This window comes from Mirounga leonina, unplaced genomic scaffold (genome assembly GCF_011800145.1).
Source record: "Mirounga leonina isolate KUSES-001 unplaced genomic scaffold, KU_Mleo_1.0 Mir_93, whole genome shotgun sequence".
Lineage (NCBI taxonomy): Eukaryota > Metazoa > Chordata > Mammalia > Carnivora > Phocidae > Mirounga > Mirounga leonina.
In genome coordinates this window covers 16,029,283-16,048,411 of record NW_023270854.1, presented here as the reverse complement: position 1 = coordinate 16,048,411, position 19,129 = coordinate 16,029,283, and the positions used below count along the sequence as shown (strand labels likewise).

The 19,129-nt window shown below is 39.7% G+C and overlaps 1 protein-coding gene across 2 annotated transcripts in view; it reads right to left on the bottom strand.

Moving 5' to 3' along the window:
* The window catches only part of LMAN1 (lectin, mannose binding 1), a 27,674-nt gene extending 8,565 nt beyond the window's left edge, over positions 1-19,109 (bottom strand). For both annotated transcript variants that reach the window (XM_034996222.1, XM_034996223.1), the window contains exons 1-10: positions 18,845-19,109; positions 15,172-15,326; positions 14,983-15,090; positions 13,780-13,841; positions 11,575-11,674; positions 8,622-8,745; positions 6,449-6,507; positions 5,846-5,978; positions 4,235-4,428; positions 4,041-4,111 (exon numbers count right to left, since the gene is read on the bottom strand). In XM_034996222.1, the coding sequence (XP_034852113.1) occupies positions 4,041-4,111; positions 4,235-4,428; positions 5,846-5,978; positions 6,449-6,507; positions 8,622-8,745; positions 11,575-11,674; positions 13,780-13,841; positions 14,983-15,090; positions 15,172-15,326; positions 18,845-19,082 (1,244 nt within the window). In that variant the 5' untranslated portion in view covers positions 19,083-19,109. The remainder of the gene's footprint in view (positions 1-4,040; positions 4,112-4,234; positions 4,429-5,845; positions 5,979-6,448; positions 6,508-8,621; positions 8,746-11,574; positions 11,675-13,779; positions 13,842-14,982; positions 15,091-15,171; positions 15,327-18,844) is intronic.
* Positions 19,110-19,129: the final 20 nt, after the last annotated feature.

Genomic DNA, 19,129 nt, shown 5'->3' with positions numbered 1-19,129 from the left:
AAATAAATAAATAAATAAATAAATAAATAAATAAATAAATAAATAAAATGGAGAGGGAACTTTAGAATGAGAGTGCCACTCTTTACCCTCTCAGGAAATAATGGATTCAGGTTATGGCCGTGACCGCCACAAAAATTTGGAGGGGTTGAAGGGGGTACTTCATAATGAACAGTGCAGGCCGACAACATCCAGTTATTAATAACTGTTGCAACTGGGTGATGGAGTATGAGGGATGGCATTTATGCTCAATTTCTTTGTATGTTTGAAAATGTTTAATGAAAATAAAAATTGGCCAGGCATTCTGGTATGCTAGAAATAGCACCTGAAAGTGAGGCGATAATGAAACTACTTCTGACTGTTTTTATATTGGGACCTTTTATCAGTCAGGGGCCTTTTTTTCTTTATCTGTAAACTGAAGGGAATTGTACTACATGCTTTTGCTAAAAAAAACTTCTATGATTCTCTAAGGAGATGAAAATCCACAGACACAAACCACCTATTCCACAAAACGCAAATATTTCCTTTCTCTTCATAGTTTTTTTCTGAAGCCTAATCCAGAAGGAAAAAAGCTCTAGAGGATAAATTTAGAAATCTGAGTTCAGTTTTTACCTTAACTTATGGTATGCATGACATTCGTTCTCAATTAGTAAATGAGAGTTTATGAGGATTGCTAACTACTCTAAATAAGTGCTTTCATGGATAATACAGCCAGATGGCTAGGATTTACTAACCACTAATTGAATCTTAAGAAGAACTTCTAGTACCACTATTACGTGTAATAAGCAAAGACCAAGATTATCTAGAATATAACTACCATTCATGTAAGAAAGAAGGGGATCTAAGAAAATACATATGCGGAAAAAGTACAAGAAACCAGAAATGAATGGGATAGGTTAGCAACGGGGGGTGGGTGGGAAAAGGCTAGAAAGGGGGGAAATGGGAATGAGGTGGTAGTGTTGAAGAGGGAGTGACACTTCAGTGAACACATAAATTTCGACTCAGAACCTCTCAGAACCATCGTATTCATGGAACCTTCATATACCCCAAATATACACAATTAAAATCAACCAGGATGTAGGAAGAATACAAATGCTAACAAAGAACCTAACTCTGTTATGAATGCATATCATAACAGTACTGAAGAGAGTGGGGAGAGAACTGAACTAAATAGCTGTCTGGAAAATAGTGTCTATATCACAAATTATAAGGTTAGACGCAAAAGGATCTTTATATAAATCCATCAGTAAATACGTTTCTCACGGGGATCTGAGTTAACAATCTGAAACCACTTTATGGGTACATTATGTGCACACTAAAATAAGTAAGTACATTACAGATAATAAAAACCAGGCTTCTCCCTCCTGGAGAAAGAATTTTCAAAGAAGGAAAGAAGGAGGGGAAAATCAACCCTATAATGTGCAGCCTAGTCTAGTCCAACCAGAATCCAAAATGTCTGGATAATCTCAGGGTCTTTTTAATACAAATGAGAGCGATGGGTACAAAAATAAAGATACGTGTGTATATGTGGGTTAGTAAACATTCATATATTCCCTAGCTCTGTCCACTGAGAGGGCCTAGGAGCAGAAGAACCACAGAGGGACTGAGCACAGCTACTGCCCAGATCTTGGGTTTCTAAATACCTTTCTTCAAAAAAAGGAACCAGGGCTCACTGGAGAAGTGGTTGATTCTAGAGCCGGGGCAGAGAAAATACAAAATGAGCCTGAAACACGGTGTAGCACCAAAAAGTAAAGAAATGGTGTAAAAAAAAGACGGGAGCTTGTTGAAAGAACACAGACGCCAACCTGGAGGAGTTCTTAATTACCAGAGCGGAGCAATTTGAGCAGTAAATAATGATAGTATGGGATTGTAACCCATACAATACATATCCACGAGCCTGTATGACATAAATAATTGATTAAATAAATAAATGGGGCAGAACAGAGCCGGTCCTTACAGAATTCCAATAAATACACGGGAAGGAATGATGAAAAGAGAAAAAAAAAAACAACCCAGCTTTTGGGAAATACCTCATTCTTGTTTCAGGCAAAATGTCAATGGATGCTACAATTAGCAAGCAAAAGTTTAAACTGAAACAGGATATTTATATCTTTACATAGTCTCTCAAAGTACCTTTTCCAAAATATAATTAAGCATCAAGGGAAAGACAGTAACTTTAAAGTACAGAAAGCAGGAAAAAGCCACCATAACCAAGTGATCCCAGCCAACGTGAACAGAAATAAGACATACTGACATCATGAACATGATACAGTGTTGTATTCTTGTCAAAAATGCAATCATGAGTAAACACCAGACAGACCCGAATCGAGAGACAGTGGACCAAATTAACTGCTCAATGCAGAAACTGTCATGGTCATGAAAGACAAGAGAAGACGAACTATTTCATACTGCAGAAATCTAAAGAGATAGAACTAAATGCAATGTGTGTTGCTGGATAGGATCATGGAACAGAAAGAAGGGCATGCATGGAAAACGGGTGAAATCTGGGTAAGATCATTAGTTAATAGTACTGTATCGCTGTTCATTTCTTGGCTCTGACAACTGTGCTATGGTTATGTAAGTTGTGAACATTAGGGGAAGAGGGAAAGGAATATATGGAAATTGTACTATTTTTGCAATGTCTGAAGTCTAAAATCAGATCAAAATAAAGATTTTTTAAAATAATGTCACATGATCCAGTCTATTTCTGAAAGAATTTTTTATTTTAAATTTTTTTTAAGTTTTTTTTTTTTTTTTTTTTTTTGAGACAGAGAGAATGACAGACAGATAGCATGAGTGGGAGGAGGGTCAGAGGGAGAAGCAGACTCCCTGCCGAGCAGGGAGCCCGATGCGGGACTCGATCCCGGGACTCCAGGATCATGACCTGAGCCGAAAGCAGTCGCTTAACCAACTGAGCCACCCAGGCACCCAAGAATTTTTTTTTTTTAAAGATTTTATTTATTTATTTGACAAAGAGAGCAAGAGAGCAAAAGTAGGGGGAGCAGCAGAGAGAGATGCAGAGGGAGAAGCAGGCTCCCTGCAGAGCAGAGAGCCTGACGCGGGGCTCGATCCCAGCACCCTGGGATCATGACCTGAGCCGAAGGCAGATGCTTCACTAACTGAGCCACCCAGGTGCCCCCATTTCTGAAAGAATTTAACTATTCACTTAGGATCATATTTTAATCATGAGTTCACAACTTAAAAGATTTTAAAAAATGCGAGACAGTAAAAGTGAAAAGAAGTACCAATTTGCAGTTACAAGTGGGGCTGCCTTTCATCTCTAGGTGTGGATATTATCACCTTGTGTTTATTAACCTAATACTGTTTAATTTTCCAGTGCTAAAGAACTTACCTTGACATTCTTGTTTGTCAAGGGTTGTACTGGTTGGTGCAATGCTCTAAAAAGTTAGCTTATAAAATGTAACACTTTGGCTGTTTCTCTACTCTAGGCATTGAAAGCTGTTAATTATCTGCATAAATGAACACTTTTTAGAAACTTATCATTCAAAGTTCCAAGGACACGGTAGCTCCTCTTTGTTCCAACCCTGTCCAGTCTCTCTTAATGGAATGGAAGAGAGGTGGTCATACATAGCATATCTCCTTGAAAATGGTTTCATTCCATCAAAAAGAAGTTCCTGCATCAGGCATGCTTGTATTACAGTTCTACAATGCTATGCATGCTTACCCTTCTAGGATTTTTCACAGAATTGTTATATATTACACATATTCTTTTTATTTTAGAAATACATGAATACTTCTGGCTGTCAAGTAGCTGTGACAAATGTATTTTTTTTAAAGATGCTAAAGCATTTTTTTCTCCTCTGGCTTAGAACAATTCAAACATTTAGGCCTACTGGCAGTTTCTGAGTATCAAAGGTTCCTGTACTTTCCACTCCCTGATTTATAATATGAATCTAGAATGTGATTCTTACCCTCATGGGGAATTCTTACAATAATAATGTGCTTGCACAGAGGGAGAGAGAAGCCATGAATTTTGGGTAAGTGTATCACCTAACACTTGGACATGACTTCTGTAGACTTACTTCATTTCATTTACTTGTCTCAGGATCTCGTGCTGAGTGTTCACAACAGTATCCAGCTCTTGTTGGGTGATCTGGAGGAAAACAGAAGAACCCAGTTCTGTAGGAACATATGGCGGAGTAGCCTGTCTTTCCTCCATGCGTCCTCCTCCACCAGAGGCTGCCTAAAGGCACACATGCTTATTTGCAAAGCTTACCTGTCCCTGCTGCCCTGGGACTCCTGATCCTCTTTTAGCGATCTCCTCTGTCAAGGAAGAGACGTATCTCCTCTGTTCATCAAGAATCATATCTAACTGTCGGTTCAGCTGCTTGATTTCAAGATGGATACGATTCTGTCCTTCAAAGATTTGTCTCAGCTCGCGGTCTCCTACACTCTCGAATATTTCATCTGCTGAAATGGAAATTGCATATTAAAATGATCAAAATCACCAACACATGTAGTTTTTGAAATACCATAAGTGACTGAGGTATCAACATATACTAAAATTAGAACATCACCAATATGATCTACTCCAGTGGTATGACCTCCTCAATAGGGTACATGCAGATAATCAATTCAATCACGACAACATTACTATTTGTTTTTTGCCATGTCTGATGGCTGAATACCTATTATAAATTAGTTCTGAATTTTTTTCACCTAAAAATAATTTTCTTTCAAATATACTATACGACTCTATTTATATGAAAAGGCAAAAACTAATCTATGTTACTAGAAATCCGGAATAGTGGTTGCCTCTGTGGAGGGAGGCTGACTTGAAAGAGGCATGAGGGAGCATCTTGGGGTGATAAAAATATTCTATGTATTGACCTGAGTGATGATTAAGTGGGTATACAAATTTGTCAGAATTCATCAAACTACTTTTAAAATGTGTGCCTTTCACTTAGGTAATAAATTTAACAATGGAGTTGCGAACAGCCGATTTCCCTTTTAAAGCTGATTGTGCTGGAAATTATTTCATTCAAACACTTACTACAATAAGCTTCAGGATATACTCACAAATCATATGTGATATTTAAAGCAAATCCAAGAAGAGAATTAAATTTATTTTTCATTTTTATCTTCATTAAGTCTGATTTATATTATTGATCATTTAGAGAATTACAGGGAGTACAAAAGCTAGCTATGGGCCATATGAAATACAGCTTTGACCACCTGTGCGGGTGGGAACAATCCAGATAAAAGTTAGCAGATAATATAAAGCCACTCTGCTTGGACTTCCCATGTTTTATTTTTGGCACACAGCACACTTAAGTTCAACACTGGCTTAGACTAATTATTTTACAATTTGCAAATTTTCAAGTCTAGAGTTCTGTTGAGCAGTAAGGGGAGGAGAGCTAGAGAATCATTTCATACTACTTTCACAAGAATTTTGACATTTTTCCAGTATTATCTCTATATTAATAAGGTAATGTGTGCCACTCAAAAGAAAGACCTAGACTTTAGATGATTTCATTCCACAAATATTTACTGAGTCTCAACTACTAGGTCAGCATTGGGTTCTTGGTGTTTTTTAGGTGTCGGGGGGCAGGGCAGTCAACAGGAAAACAGAATCCCTGTCCTCACAGAGCCTGCACTTCAGGGGATCACTGTTCATCCACATCACCCAGTACCACCCACTGCATGCTTTCCTAAGCCACACCCTTACTGGTAGAAACATCAACCTCCAAGCCTTGTGATGGCAGAAGATTTGCTTATAGATTGCTTCTGGAAACGACTTGGATATGCCAGAAAAGAGCTCAAGGATGGGATGAACGCATGTGCTACAACCGCTGTGCAGCTCTGAGCACAGCTTCCTCCAACTCACCAGGATGCCCCTGAAGGTCAGGGTGGCCCTTCTGGAATTCCTCCTTTTTTTTATCCAATTCTTGTTGAAAGTGCTCAAATTCTTCCTGATACTTTTCTTTTTCTTTTTCTGAAATTTCTTTATCTGGGGTAGGCTTTTTTGGAATTTAGGAATAGATCATTAAAAAAAATTAAAAAGATAAAAATTTAAAAATTAAAAATTAAAAAATAATAAACCTCAATATACTTTCTTCCCCTTCATTTGAACTACTCAACCACTAGTTGAAAGGTTAACATAAAAATGTTATTTATTTAAATCAAAACCATTTTACTCTTGCTACTAATAATTACAACAAAACAATAACACTAGCAACTACCATTTATTGAATTCACTGTCCTATTTAATGCTCATGACACCAGGAGCTGGCCAGTCCCAATGTCTCAGTTTTACCAGTGAAGAAACGGAGTGGTACAGAGGTTGTCACTTCTACGAGATCAAACAGCAATAAGAGGCAGAAACAAGACCCAAATCTAAGTTGGGCTTCCCAAGTTTTCAGCTACAGGGAGATACCAATAAACTGAAAATAAACTTTTTGGAGAAAAAAAAAAAAAAGTGTATACTTACCAGCTCTTTCCCAGGCTCAGTCAATTGGAAAGTCAGAAAAGAAAGGACATCATGGTCATCTACAAATTAAAAAAAAAAAAAAAAAAAATCTGAAAAAGTTCCGTAACAGATTTTTATGATTGTGAAGTTACTTTAGAGAGATCTATTGCTTTAAAAATAATCAATATGAAAAATAAAAATCAGCTCTCATCTGGTAAAGGCAATGGTGCTCTGTGAGCTTAGAGATAAAAATTCACCAGAAAGATGTACATCAGAGATAAACTAAAATTCACTTTCTTTTATCCTAAACCAGAATATTTAACAGTGTTTAACATATAACAGATGTTTAATAAATAAGGGGAAAAAGGATAATAATAAATAAGGGATAAGGGAATAAACAAACGAGGGGTCAAAACAAGCCCAAACTCCTAAATCTGACACCAAGATCTTGCCATATTTTCCCACAAATCTCCTTCACAGGCTGTGTCCCAGCCAAATGAGACAAAATCCTGTCCTTCATGTATTTCCGTTCCTGTCTCTCAACCCTTCTTACGGTACTTACAATACTTGCCTTACTTTCTTGTTATAAACTTGACATATCTGTTTCCCTCACACAGCAGATACGAACAATTTTACTTTATTTAAAATCATATTTTAAAAATCAAATTAATTTCAGGCTGCTTAAGCTGAAAACGGACTTAGCAGATCAAACCTCATAATGCTGACCTAAAATACCAATCCTGGCTAGTCACGTCTGCAGAGCAAGAGCAATTAATTCCAACTGGCAACCTCTATGCTTTCTTCCCACTATTACGGAGACTGAGATACGCAGCCAGATGAGAGAGAAAATTGTAACACTTGGTCCAAGTGTGTAAGCTATGTAACTTTTCAGGAGAAGATGTACAGTGTGATAGAGCACTGGACCCAGGAGTCAGAAATCCAAACCAAGTCCTGCCTTGGTTTGGCCATTACTGGCCATGTACTATTTATAATGTACTTTAATCCAAGATTTGGCAAGCTTAACTAAAAATAAGTAAAACGATCTATCCTCTCTCTCCCTCCCTGTGATGTTGTAAGGAACAATTATATAATTGAAAATAATAAAAAAATTATACAAAACGTACCATGTAAACACAAGATGATATATGTTTTTTTATTTATTTTTATTTTTATTTATTTTTAAAGATTTTATTTATCTGACAGAGAGAGACATAGCAAGAGAGGGAACACAAGCAGGGGGAGTGGGAGAGGGAGAAGCAGGCTTCCCGCCGAACAGGGAGCCCGATGAGGGGCTCGATCCCAGGAGCCTGGGACCATGACCTGAGCCGAAGGCAGACGCTTAACGACTGAGCCACCCAGGCGCCCCGATATATATATTTTTAAACACAAGATGGTACTAACGTCGAACGAGAAGTTCATTTATCACCAAATGTGGGGCAAAAATGGTAAATATATCTTGTTAAAACTTTAGTCCCCAATAATATTTCCTCAGGCTACCAAATTCATTTAAATGTGCCGTGACAACTTTCAGGATCCTAAACCACTTGGCAATTGACCTATTATAGCCTTGACCTTAATGTCGACCACCAGTTGTATGCAGCCCCAGCCAACTGTATACCTACAGAATATCAGAAGAAAATTAGCAGATTCAAGATACCAAAAGACCAGCTCTGCAGACTACGTAAAGGTTACAGCTCATCTTAAAAGGTTAAAAGTAGGGCGCCTGGGTGGCTCAGATGGTTAAGCTTCTGCCTTCGGGGACGCCTGGGTGGCTCAGTTGGTTAAGCGGCTGCCTTCGGCTCGGGTCATGATCCCAGGGTCCTGGGATCGAGTCCCACATCGGGCTCCTTGCTCGGCGGGGAGCCTGCTTCTCCCTCTGCCTGCCTCTCCCCCTGCTTGTGTTCTGTCTCTCTCTCTGACAAATAAATAAATAAAATCTTTAAAAAAAAAAAAGCTTCTGCCTTTGGCTCAGGTCATGGTCCCAGGGTCCTGGGATCGAGCCCCGCATCGGGCTCCCTGCTCAGCGGGGAGTCTGCTTCTCCCTCTGCCTCTCTTTCTATCTCTTATGAATAAATAATTAAAATCTTTAAAAAAAAAAAGGTTAGAAGTAAATAAGTTTACATATCTCCAAATAGACTATTCCCAATGAAACTCAATACATGAACTTTTAATATTAAAAGATAGCAAGATTTACCTGCAAGACCTCCAGTTGCAGCAGATATTCCAAAATGCCCTTGAGGAGGGATAACCATATTGTCCACTCTGGCACAAAATTCATAGTCATTTTTATCTGGTGTGAAGCCATTATTGATCATTACCTAAAAAAAGACATACTGCAGCTACAGCTTTTACAAGACATTACAAAATGAATTTCAAATAGTCAATTTATGACTAATTGATTTTTATACTTGGTCTACTAACCGTCAAAAAGCTATCAGTTTTCTCTATTATAAAGGGTAATCCCATCCATGAAATAACCTCACTTATTTAGCATCATTAAATAAGATATTTCACTTTAAAGTTTTTATCCTACAATGTGTCAAAGGCTTAAAGAGAAACATTTGATAATGTTCCACGAAAATCTTCCTAAAACAGAAGACTCAGGGAACCACGATGACTTCCTTTGAATGGTTCATACAGAAGAGGGACCAGACTCGTTCTGAAACCCCAGTGTCAGAGCTCAAACGAATAGGATGAATTTACAATTTTTACCACAGCTAGTTGAGAATTAAAGATATTAAACAGACTGCTGTGCAAGGAGTAAGCTTCTCTTCATTCAGTTGGGGAGGGGGTGTGACTGGACAGTGGTAAGTTAGCAGAGAGACAACAGAAGTGACAGAAGTCATACTGATACAAAGGCAGAAAATGAAAAAACTAAAAGGACACCTAAGTTTCTTCTCTGCAGAATGTATTTTTGAAGTAATAACCCAAAATGTCTTAAAAAAAAAAAATCCTGGAACCCCAAGGCAGCAGAGGAACCCAGCAGACACACAGGTACTCTTCTCCTGACCCCAGTTCGGCAGTGGCCCAGGCTTTCACTTCCCACAACCCAACGTAACGGTGGCTGAGCCAGAGGGGAAGCCAGATGAGAGATGTGGCACCAGAGCAGGGCACTTCTATGATTACTTACAGATGCAACTATCACTTGTCAGTGACTGTTAGGATTTAGTCACACAGGTCAAATGATATAGTACACTGTCCATATTTTTGGCAAGAGAGTAAGACATCTGTCAATATGAAGGGTAAATCTCTATGTAACACAGGATAGAAACACGTGAACTACTACCATTCTTCAAAAAAAATTTTTTTTTAATAAGTAGGCTCCATGTCCAGAGTGGAACCTGATGCGGGGCTTGAACTCACGACCCTGAGATCAAGACCTGAGCTGAGATCAAGAGTCGGACGCTTAACCGACTGAGCCACCTAGACGCCCCTACTACCAATTTTTTCAAACGACCTGCCATTTAGTTAGCTAACATTAATATTCTGTTCCCTCTGATCAGTAATGCTCCGATTTCAGTTTACATCATTTATGAATGGTTCTCCTCTACAGTGTTTTAAATCAGAATCAACAATCAGTAAGACATTTGTCTTTGAGAGATAAAACACAAAAGGTATTAAGTTAATCACACCCTAATTCTAACACTAAAAATTTTCAACTATTCCAATACTTTTTCCTTGAACCTGAACAAACTGAAAATCCATTAGGAGTCTTTACTGCCTAGTACTAATTCTTTTATTTTTTTAAAGATTTTATTTATTTGACAGAGAGAGAGTGAGAGGACACACAAGCAGCGGGAGCGGCAGGCAGAGGGAGAGGGAGAAGCAGACTCCCTGGTGAGCAGGGAGCCCAATGAGGGGCTGCATCCCAGGACCCCAGGATCACGACCTGAGCCGAAGGCAGACGCTTAACTGACTGAGCCACCCAGGCATCCCAGGATATACCCACTTTAAGTACTACTCTGAACTCAATTTGTCTATATGACTAAACTCATTACCAACTCTCAACCTTCCCACTCCTCACTCAAACTCAAAAAGGTGCTGCTTCTTGGCTTAGTTGTACAACTGGCCAGAAATCCAGGAACTATCTTTGACTCCCCCACTGCACCTACCGTCATCCCCAAGCACAGTCTCTCCCTCCTAATCACCTCTCCTCCCTTCTCTCCCCTGGCTCAGACCGCAAGTGGAGTCTTGCAGGGAAGATGGCTCTCGGTTCAAATCACAGTTGTGTTACTTATGTGGTATGATACTAAGTTACTTAAAATGTCCCATATCCCATTTCCCCGTGTGTAAGATGGGGATGCCTGCCCCATAGGGCTATTGGAAAAAATAAGTGAGAAACTGCACTTAAAGTACAGAGCATCGGGCATGGCCCATTACGTGTAGAGTCTCCTTTCACAAATACCGTTATAAGAACATGGCTGCCTAAGCCATCCACCCAAACTACAAATAGGATCATTTCCCTTTCCTGCTTAAAACTTTCAACAGTTCCTTATAGGATAAACTACCCGAGGCCTGCGTGACTTGCCACCACCAACCTTTCAACCCCATTCCCCAGTCTCCTCTATCCTCCAGCCATTCCAAATCATGTGCCTTTCCCAAATCTTTCACCAGTCCCTGTGCCTGTTTTCTCTACCTTGAATATGCATCCCATCCCGGAAATCTCCACTTCCCCTTCCTGGTGCGGCTCAGCTCTGAGAAACTGTTCCTGACCTTCTCCACGCCCACTTGCAGTTACAAGATTCTAACCCCTTGATTCCTTAATGGTATGTGTGCTGTGGAACGTCTTCCACCTAGCACAGTAATGTTACACAAGTGTCTCCCCTCTACTAGACTACAAGCTCTTTGGAGAAAATGACCTCTTACTCAGATTCGTATCTGGATGGCTCGGATACGTGTGTAATGTGTGGCATCTAGCAAGTAGGATGCTCAAACATGTACTGACTGAATGCAAACCTACGGGAAAGGTTTCACAACACATGACCACTGAGGCCAAGCTCTGAAGCCACTTCCGTTCTCTCTGAGGAACACTGAGTACATAAACCCATATCCAAACTTACATGCCTTTAATTTCTATCAAAGATTCAGAATGAGAAGTCTTACCAGAACATTTTTCATCTGAGTATCTCTAAGTGCCTGTTACTTACCATCAGTGTTTTCTGGTAATATGTAATCTTTGCACGGACAGGATAGGGTTTATTACGAAAGTCTCTCTGGCAACTTGCTAAAGCTTGATTAATACCATCACTGTAGTGCGAAGAAAGGGAAAACAAACAAAAAACGTAAGAAAGCTTCTTAATATCTGAAAACTCACTATTTAAAATGATCAGCGTCCAGAAAGATAAAATAATATCAAGTTATGACAGTCTTGGGATATTTGAAGTTACTTCTTCAGAAGACACAAAGTTTTTCGTGTTTGTTTTTTTTTAAATTTTATTATGTTAGTCACCATACAAGACATCATTAGTTTTTTTTTGTTTTTGTTTTTTTTTTTGCGAGAGAGAGAATGAGAGAGAGCACCAGAGGGAGAAGGGTCAGAGGGAGAAGCAGACTCCCTGCTGAGCAGGGAGCCCGATGTGGGACTCGATCCCGGGACTCCAGGATCATGACCTGAGCCGAAGGCAGTCGCTTAACCAACTGAGCCACCCAGGCGCCCAAGACATCATTAGTTTTTGATGTAATGTTCCATGATTCATTGTTTTCATATAACACCCAGTGCTCCTTGCAGTACGTGCCCTCCTTAATACCCATCACCGGGCTAACCCATCCCCCCACCCTCCTCCCCTCTAAAACCCTCAGTTTGTTTCTCAGAGTCCACAGTCTCTCATGGTTCATCTCTCCCTCCAATTTCCCCCCCTTCATTTTTCCCTTCCTTCTCCTAATGTCCTCCATGCTATTCCTTATTTCCACAAATAAGTGAAACCGTATGATAATTGACTTTCTCTGCTTGACTTATTTCACTTAGCATAATCTCCTCCAGTCCCATCCATGTTGATGTAAAAGTTGGGTATTCATCCTTTCTGATGGCTGAGTAATATTCCATTGTATATATGGACCACATCTTTTTTATCCATTCATCTCTTGAAGGGCATCTTGGCTCTTTCCACACTTTGGCTATTGCGGACATTGCTGCTATGAACATTGGGGTGCATATGGCCCTTCTTTTCACGACATCTGTCTTTGGGGTAAATACCCAGTAGTGCAATTGCTGGGTCACAGGGTAGCTCTATTTTTAATTTTCTGAGGCACCTCCACACTGTTTTCCCAAGTGGCTGTACCAACTTGCATTCCCACCAACAGTGTAAGGGGTTCCCCTTTCTCCACAACCTCTCCAACATTTGTTGTTTCTTGCCTTGTCAATTTTTGCCACTCTAACTGGTGTAAGGTGGTAACTCAGCGTGGTTTTGATTTGAATTTCCCTGATGGTTAATGATGATGAACATTTTTTCATGTGTCTGTTTGCCATTTGTATGCAGAAGACACAAAGTTAATGCACAAGTTTTCTGTGATTCCTGTCAGAACTCGTGGATAACGTCAGAAGCCAAAGCTACCATGTGCCGACAGCAAGAGGAAAGTTCTACTCCTCTACCTGAGAGAAGGACAAAATAGTCCTTTACGTCAGGGCAGAATCGAAATACATATGCAGCTTTTAAAATGCAGATGCCTAGATTCCACCCCAAGTCAACTGAAGCAGACTCACAAGGAGGTTGGCCTTGGCACCTCTGGTTTAAATAGCTCCCACAGGTGGTCATGACAAACTAGGAGGATTAAAAATCACGAAGGTAGGAAACAGTAAACAGAAATGCAGATGAGTAATTTTTCTTACAGTTTACTGATTGGCTCAAAGGTAATTCCTCCCAAAACAAACATGTAAAAATAAAAAATGTACATACCTAATTCATACACATTATAAATATATCAGACACTTAGAAATTTTGTAGCCTATTGAGAATCTTTAAATAAAGCAACATGAAGCATGAGTAAGGTGGTGTAAATTGCTCAGCCATTAGTTTGGTCAAGGGTTTCAACTTTATTTTTGAAAGATAAAGATGAAAGAAACATGATATGGCATCACCGAGAACCAGGAACATTTTATAAATCTTTCAAAGTATTATGTAATTTTAGGTTCAATAAAAGAACTCTTTTTTATGTTTGAAATCTGAGATGGTCCACAGAATGAACTTTAAAACAGGACCAAATTAAAATAAGAACTTTCTACCAAGTCACAAAATACATCTCAAGAAAAACAATAATCTTATGTCATCTGGAAAATATTCAAATTTGAAACAATATATTTTACAAGGTTTCCAAAAAGAAGCTGCAATCAAATAATATAAAAAGCACACACTTACTTTTGATGGTCATAATGGATTTGTCCATTGTTGCCTATAATTACTATAGCAGGATTATTTTTCTAAAAATAAAAAGAATGTATTTGTTTTAAAAGTCCTTAGGTCAAAGAATTCTAGATCATTCTAGAAGTCCTATAAAGTCTCTCACATCTCTAAAATTCTAGGACTCAAAATTTTAAAATAATAGAAAAGATTTCCACTTATTTAGAAAAAATTAGTAAACTCTTATAATCATTCAAAAGCAATCTTTTTTTTTTTTAAAGATTTTATTTATTTGAGAGAGAATGAGAGAGAGCGAGCACATGAGAGGGGGGAGGGTCAGAGGGAGAAGCAGACTCCCCGCTGAGCAGGGAGTCCGATGTGGGACTCGATCCAGGGACTCCAGGATCATGACCTGAGCCGAAGGCAGTCGCCTAACCAACTGAGCCACACAGGCGCCCTCAAAAACAGTCTCTTAACACCTCAATAAAGACTGATGATGTGCCCTGTGTGAATAATCAACTACAACCCATATTTGAGGACTCACTATGTGGGACCCAAGGGAGATTAGTAACAGAAGGACTAATAATATACCTCAGCATTCAAGGAGTTATTAAGTTCTCCTTTAAATTGCTAATAATGACCTCTGACAATCAGCAGAGAAACTACCAGCTGAAACAAAGATCATCAATCTTAAGGCTGCTAATGCAGCACAAGTTAATGTTACTAAATCGCAAGTACATTTTGTTCTGAACTGTTTTAGGCTCTCTTAACATCATCAGAGATGCTGGCGGATCAAAAAGAGGGATTAACATATGAAAAGGTATTAATATGTGAGCTAGTAGTAGTAATGCATAGGGTATTTTCTTGAAAACAGACTATAATACTAAACAATGCCGGTTTCACTGCCTATCTCTAAATGACTCAGGCTTACGCATCAAAATTACTAAACACATTCGGGCACCGGGGAGGGAGGTCACTGCTAAGTTCTACAGAGTTAGAACTCCATTACGACCTCAAGTTGGTGTATGACAAATCAGGAGCGAAGAGCTTAAATTTCTAAAGTCTCAGTTATATAAAGACTAATCATCATACTTAGGATATAGTTTGGGGATTTCTCAAACTACTAACCTGACAAAAGTGTTAAATAAGCAGTATTTCTCATAGCCTAACTTTAGTTAGCAGATATGCTCAAGTAGGTAATAGTCCTGACAACAAATATACCTTTCCGTCATTGTCGAAAGAATCAAAGAATATTCCAACACCATTCCACATATCAGCTGATCCAAACACAGGACCCTCCAAGCCTTGATTTTCTGTATACCAAACTGCCTGTAAATATAACAAGGGACATTTAGAGGTTAGTGGTATATGCATAGATTTACATTTTCTAAGTTAAAGAAGTTATCATACCAGGCCATCAGCTCCAATTCGACCTCTTCCAGTCACTCGAAATGTCACCTCAACTTCCCAGTTCTCAAAGGCTGCTTTTGTCTTTGTCCACACCGATCCTCTTTGGCTTTTTAAAGATGGTGCTATTCGAATTTGATCTGAACTTGGAATAGCATCTAGAACAAAAATCAGGGAAGAAGAGCTTTAAGTTATAATTAGGTAAAACTCAAGGAACCATCACCAAACAGTTCCATATGTCTATAGAGATCTAATTTTAACTCGGTAACCTGTACAATAATTTTGTTAGGAAAAAATTACGTGCTGACAGTTTTAACTTTAAAACTTTAGAGCTTTTGGGGCACCTGAATGGCTCAGTCAGTTAAGCGTTTGCCTTCGGCTCAGGTCATGATCCCAGAGTCCCAGGATCAAGCCCCGGGTCCGGCTCCCTGCTCAGCGGAGAGCCTGCTTCTCCCTCTGCCCCTCATGCCCCTTGTGCTCTCTCTCTCTCGCTCTCTTCTGTCTCTCAAATAAATAAATAAAATATTTTTAAAAAAATAGTAAAAAATAAATATTTAAAAGTAGTAAGATAAAATAAAATTTTAGAGCTTTCTAACAGCCTTCCTGTCCCCATCTTTTAAATAGTGAAATACTTCTGGGCGAAATAAAATTAATGCTGCAATACATTAAAAATTCAAGGGGCAGGAGGGAGGAAATTATGGCTTGAAGAGCAGATCAACTATTTGATTCCCATTATATTCTTTTTCAAGTACCTCAAAAACTTGCATATTATTTTTTTTAAACTGGGAACTATTTTACCAGTTTACAAATGTTAGAAAGCTCAAACAGTGTGAAAAGAACATACCACTAGGAATCAAGAGACTTATTCCTAGCCTCAGTTCAGCTGTGTGACTTTGAGCAAATAATTCTTACTGTCTTGGGTTCACCATATGTTCACCTGTAAAATGAAGGGGCTGGGCTCAATCACTTCCATAAACACCCCAAAATTTATATGCAAAATTTTGTGCACATATATTCTTCTAGGGAGAGGGTCAACTAAATTTCAAGTCAATAAACAGTTCTTTAGCTTCAGCAGATTCTCAAGGAGAACTGTGATCCCCAAAATGGTGGTTTGCATCTTCAAGCTAGGTTCAAATCCCAGCTCCACCACTTACTAGCTGTTTGATTATAGGCAAGTTATTCCATTTCTCTAATAACCTCATAGGCATATAATGCACAGAAGTACTTCAATAAGTGTTAGCTAGTCCTGTTATAGAACTAGATATTATTAAAGCAGCTATCAGGCCTAAGTTTGAACAATTCTAACACATCCTCTCAGGTATTAACCAGTTCTGACATCCATTCTGGGAAATAATTGTATTATGTCTTTACAGCTAGGAAAAACTGACAAAAGACAAGTTGAGGTACTTTAGTAAGATCAGTCACTGTCACCATCACTTTCAAGCACTTAAAAGGCTGGGGCAAGCCTCATGGAAAGAGTAGTGGACACAGAATCAGAAGACCTGGATATGAGTTGTAGTCTCCTGACCTACGTAACCTTTTCCAAGAACCTTAACCTTTCTGAGCAGCAGTTTTTTCATCTCTAAGACAGATAACACCTGCCTTGCCTACAAATGATCAAATCAGAAATGCAGGCGAGAGTTTGAGAGCTACAAAGGGTTACAAATTGCTGTGATCATTTTTGTGCCCTATGAACCCAGGATGTGTACTAACAGTACAAAAGGACATTAGAGTTAAGAAAAGAAACACCATCGATTTGATCTTCATTTGGGGATGAATGTAATGGGCCATGTTTAAACTAAATCTCAAATTTCTCTATTTAAAAAAATTGCTCTAAATAATGGATCTCAGGGTAAAATGAGATGGGAAAAAATGATCAATGGAGTTAAGAAAACAGTGAGACTGTAAAAGTTAGTGATAATGAAAGCAAGGGGTATTCACAGCAGGGATTCCCAGAGTCAGTATGCAGAAAAGTCATGACTAAAACACTAATCCCTTTATTTCAAATTCAGTCTAGTCATACAACTTTAATTCACCCAGGGACACGACCTGACATTTTTGCAGCAGACAAGCTTAGTTGGGTATAGGCTCTGTAGAGAAAGTCAAGGTAGCTAATTTGAGTAGCTGATTAACATTCTTAATTGGCTGATGTATGTGGTGTAATAAGTGTGAAAGACAGAAGAACAAGCAGGCAAGGGAGAGATGCAGAAGTGAAAAAGTGTGAGCAAATTCATCACCACTACTGAAAACTTCATCATCACTCCAAAACAAAAACCAAAACCCCTCAAAACTTGTGTTTGGTACACCTGCAGCATCTTTGTATATTAGGAACAATGTTACCTTGATAACAAAAGCCCAGCAATATATCCTTGATGAGTGGGCACAGAGCAAATGCCTGCTGAATAACAAAATAACTGCACTCTACTGCAAATACTTAATGACTTGGTCATTAAGTCAAATTGAAATTTTACACTTTCAAGTTATACATTAATTTCAGTGAAATGGTCCTTCCTAAAAGTGTGTTTCCTACTCAGTAATTACTTTCTAGAAATGGAATATTTTGTTTCAAGCACTTGACATTCTAAAACGATGTATACAAACCTTATATAAGTGACTGTTTAATTACGCAGGGATGGAACTCAAAATGCCAGAACTTCTCACCCCGTAAAAAGGCATTTGTCACTTGTTTCAAAGGGTGCATCTGATGGTCACTGAACAGAGCTTACAGCATGCCAAGTGTTACGGCTGATTCCTTAGTCAGCAGTGACACATCATCACTAGAAAGTACAGATACGTTTTCTTTCACATATGTAAATGTCTAGCAAGGCTCTCTTATCTACTAACAGTGACACACAGAGTGAATAAAACATGGAGCAGATTCCTTCCAATTTTCAAAAAAGCTAAATACAACTTTTTTTTTTTTTGCTAAATACAACTTTTAAGAGGCTGTATATGTAATGTTATTTTAATATATCAAGTGCAGAAACAATACAAAAAAAATATATCCCTTTTACTAAATAAAGGGATGAGTGGGACTCTTGTTACATAATGTGTTAATACAACTGAAAAGATCAAAGACCACACCAAGTCACTGGAAGAGGCAAATTCAAGGTGTAGTAGTTCCAATAGCGTAACAATGTCCTCGGACATAAAAAGACTTAAAAACGACTCTAAAATCAACATATGCCAGCCATCTCTGGAGTCATCAGGGGGTACGAACTGGAGCATTAACCATTGCTTGCACCGGAGAAAAGAGAGCAGGGGAGGACCTAGGAACAGCGGGAAAGGAGGTAGGGAAGCTGCTTGAACAGGTCTCAGGTTGGGATGGCCGGGGGTGGGGCTGCGGGACGTTCGCGTAGAGACGTGGCGTTAGGGTGAAACGCGATGCTTAGAAGAGAGTCTGAGTGCTTGCAAGTGTAGGAAAGTAACAAAACACCTCCAGGCTGAACGGAAAGAACGGACGAAATCAAAGAAAGGAGGACTGGAGGCCGAGGGGTGGACAGAATGGGGAGAAGAGTCGGGCGCAGGCGGAGAGAGCCCTGCGGACCAGAGCCGACCTGCAGGAGGGGCTGCTGAGAAGGGTCCACCACGCCAGGGGTGTGCAGCAGGGACAGGGTAGAGAGGAGACGCAAGGCGGGGAGGGGACCCTGGCCCCCCGCCCTCTTTCCCGGCTTACTCCCCGCGTGGGCCCAGAAGGGCACCGTCCCGTCGCTCTGCACCAGGTGCGGTCCCTTGAAGCTGTATTTGTACTCGAAACGGCGGTATGGCGACGCGGCCGCGGTGCCCGCGGCACCAGCGGCCGCAGGGTCGCCTCCCATGCTGTCGCTCCCGGCGAAGCGACTAAGCGACAGCAGCACGGCGCAGAAAAGAGGCTGAACTCTGGCCCGGGGACCCCATTGCCTGGATCCCGCCATCTTGGATTCTGGGAAGCGGAGGCCGGCGGGAGGAGGAGGGGCGCGGG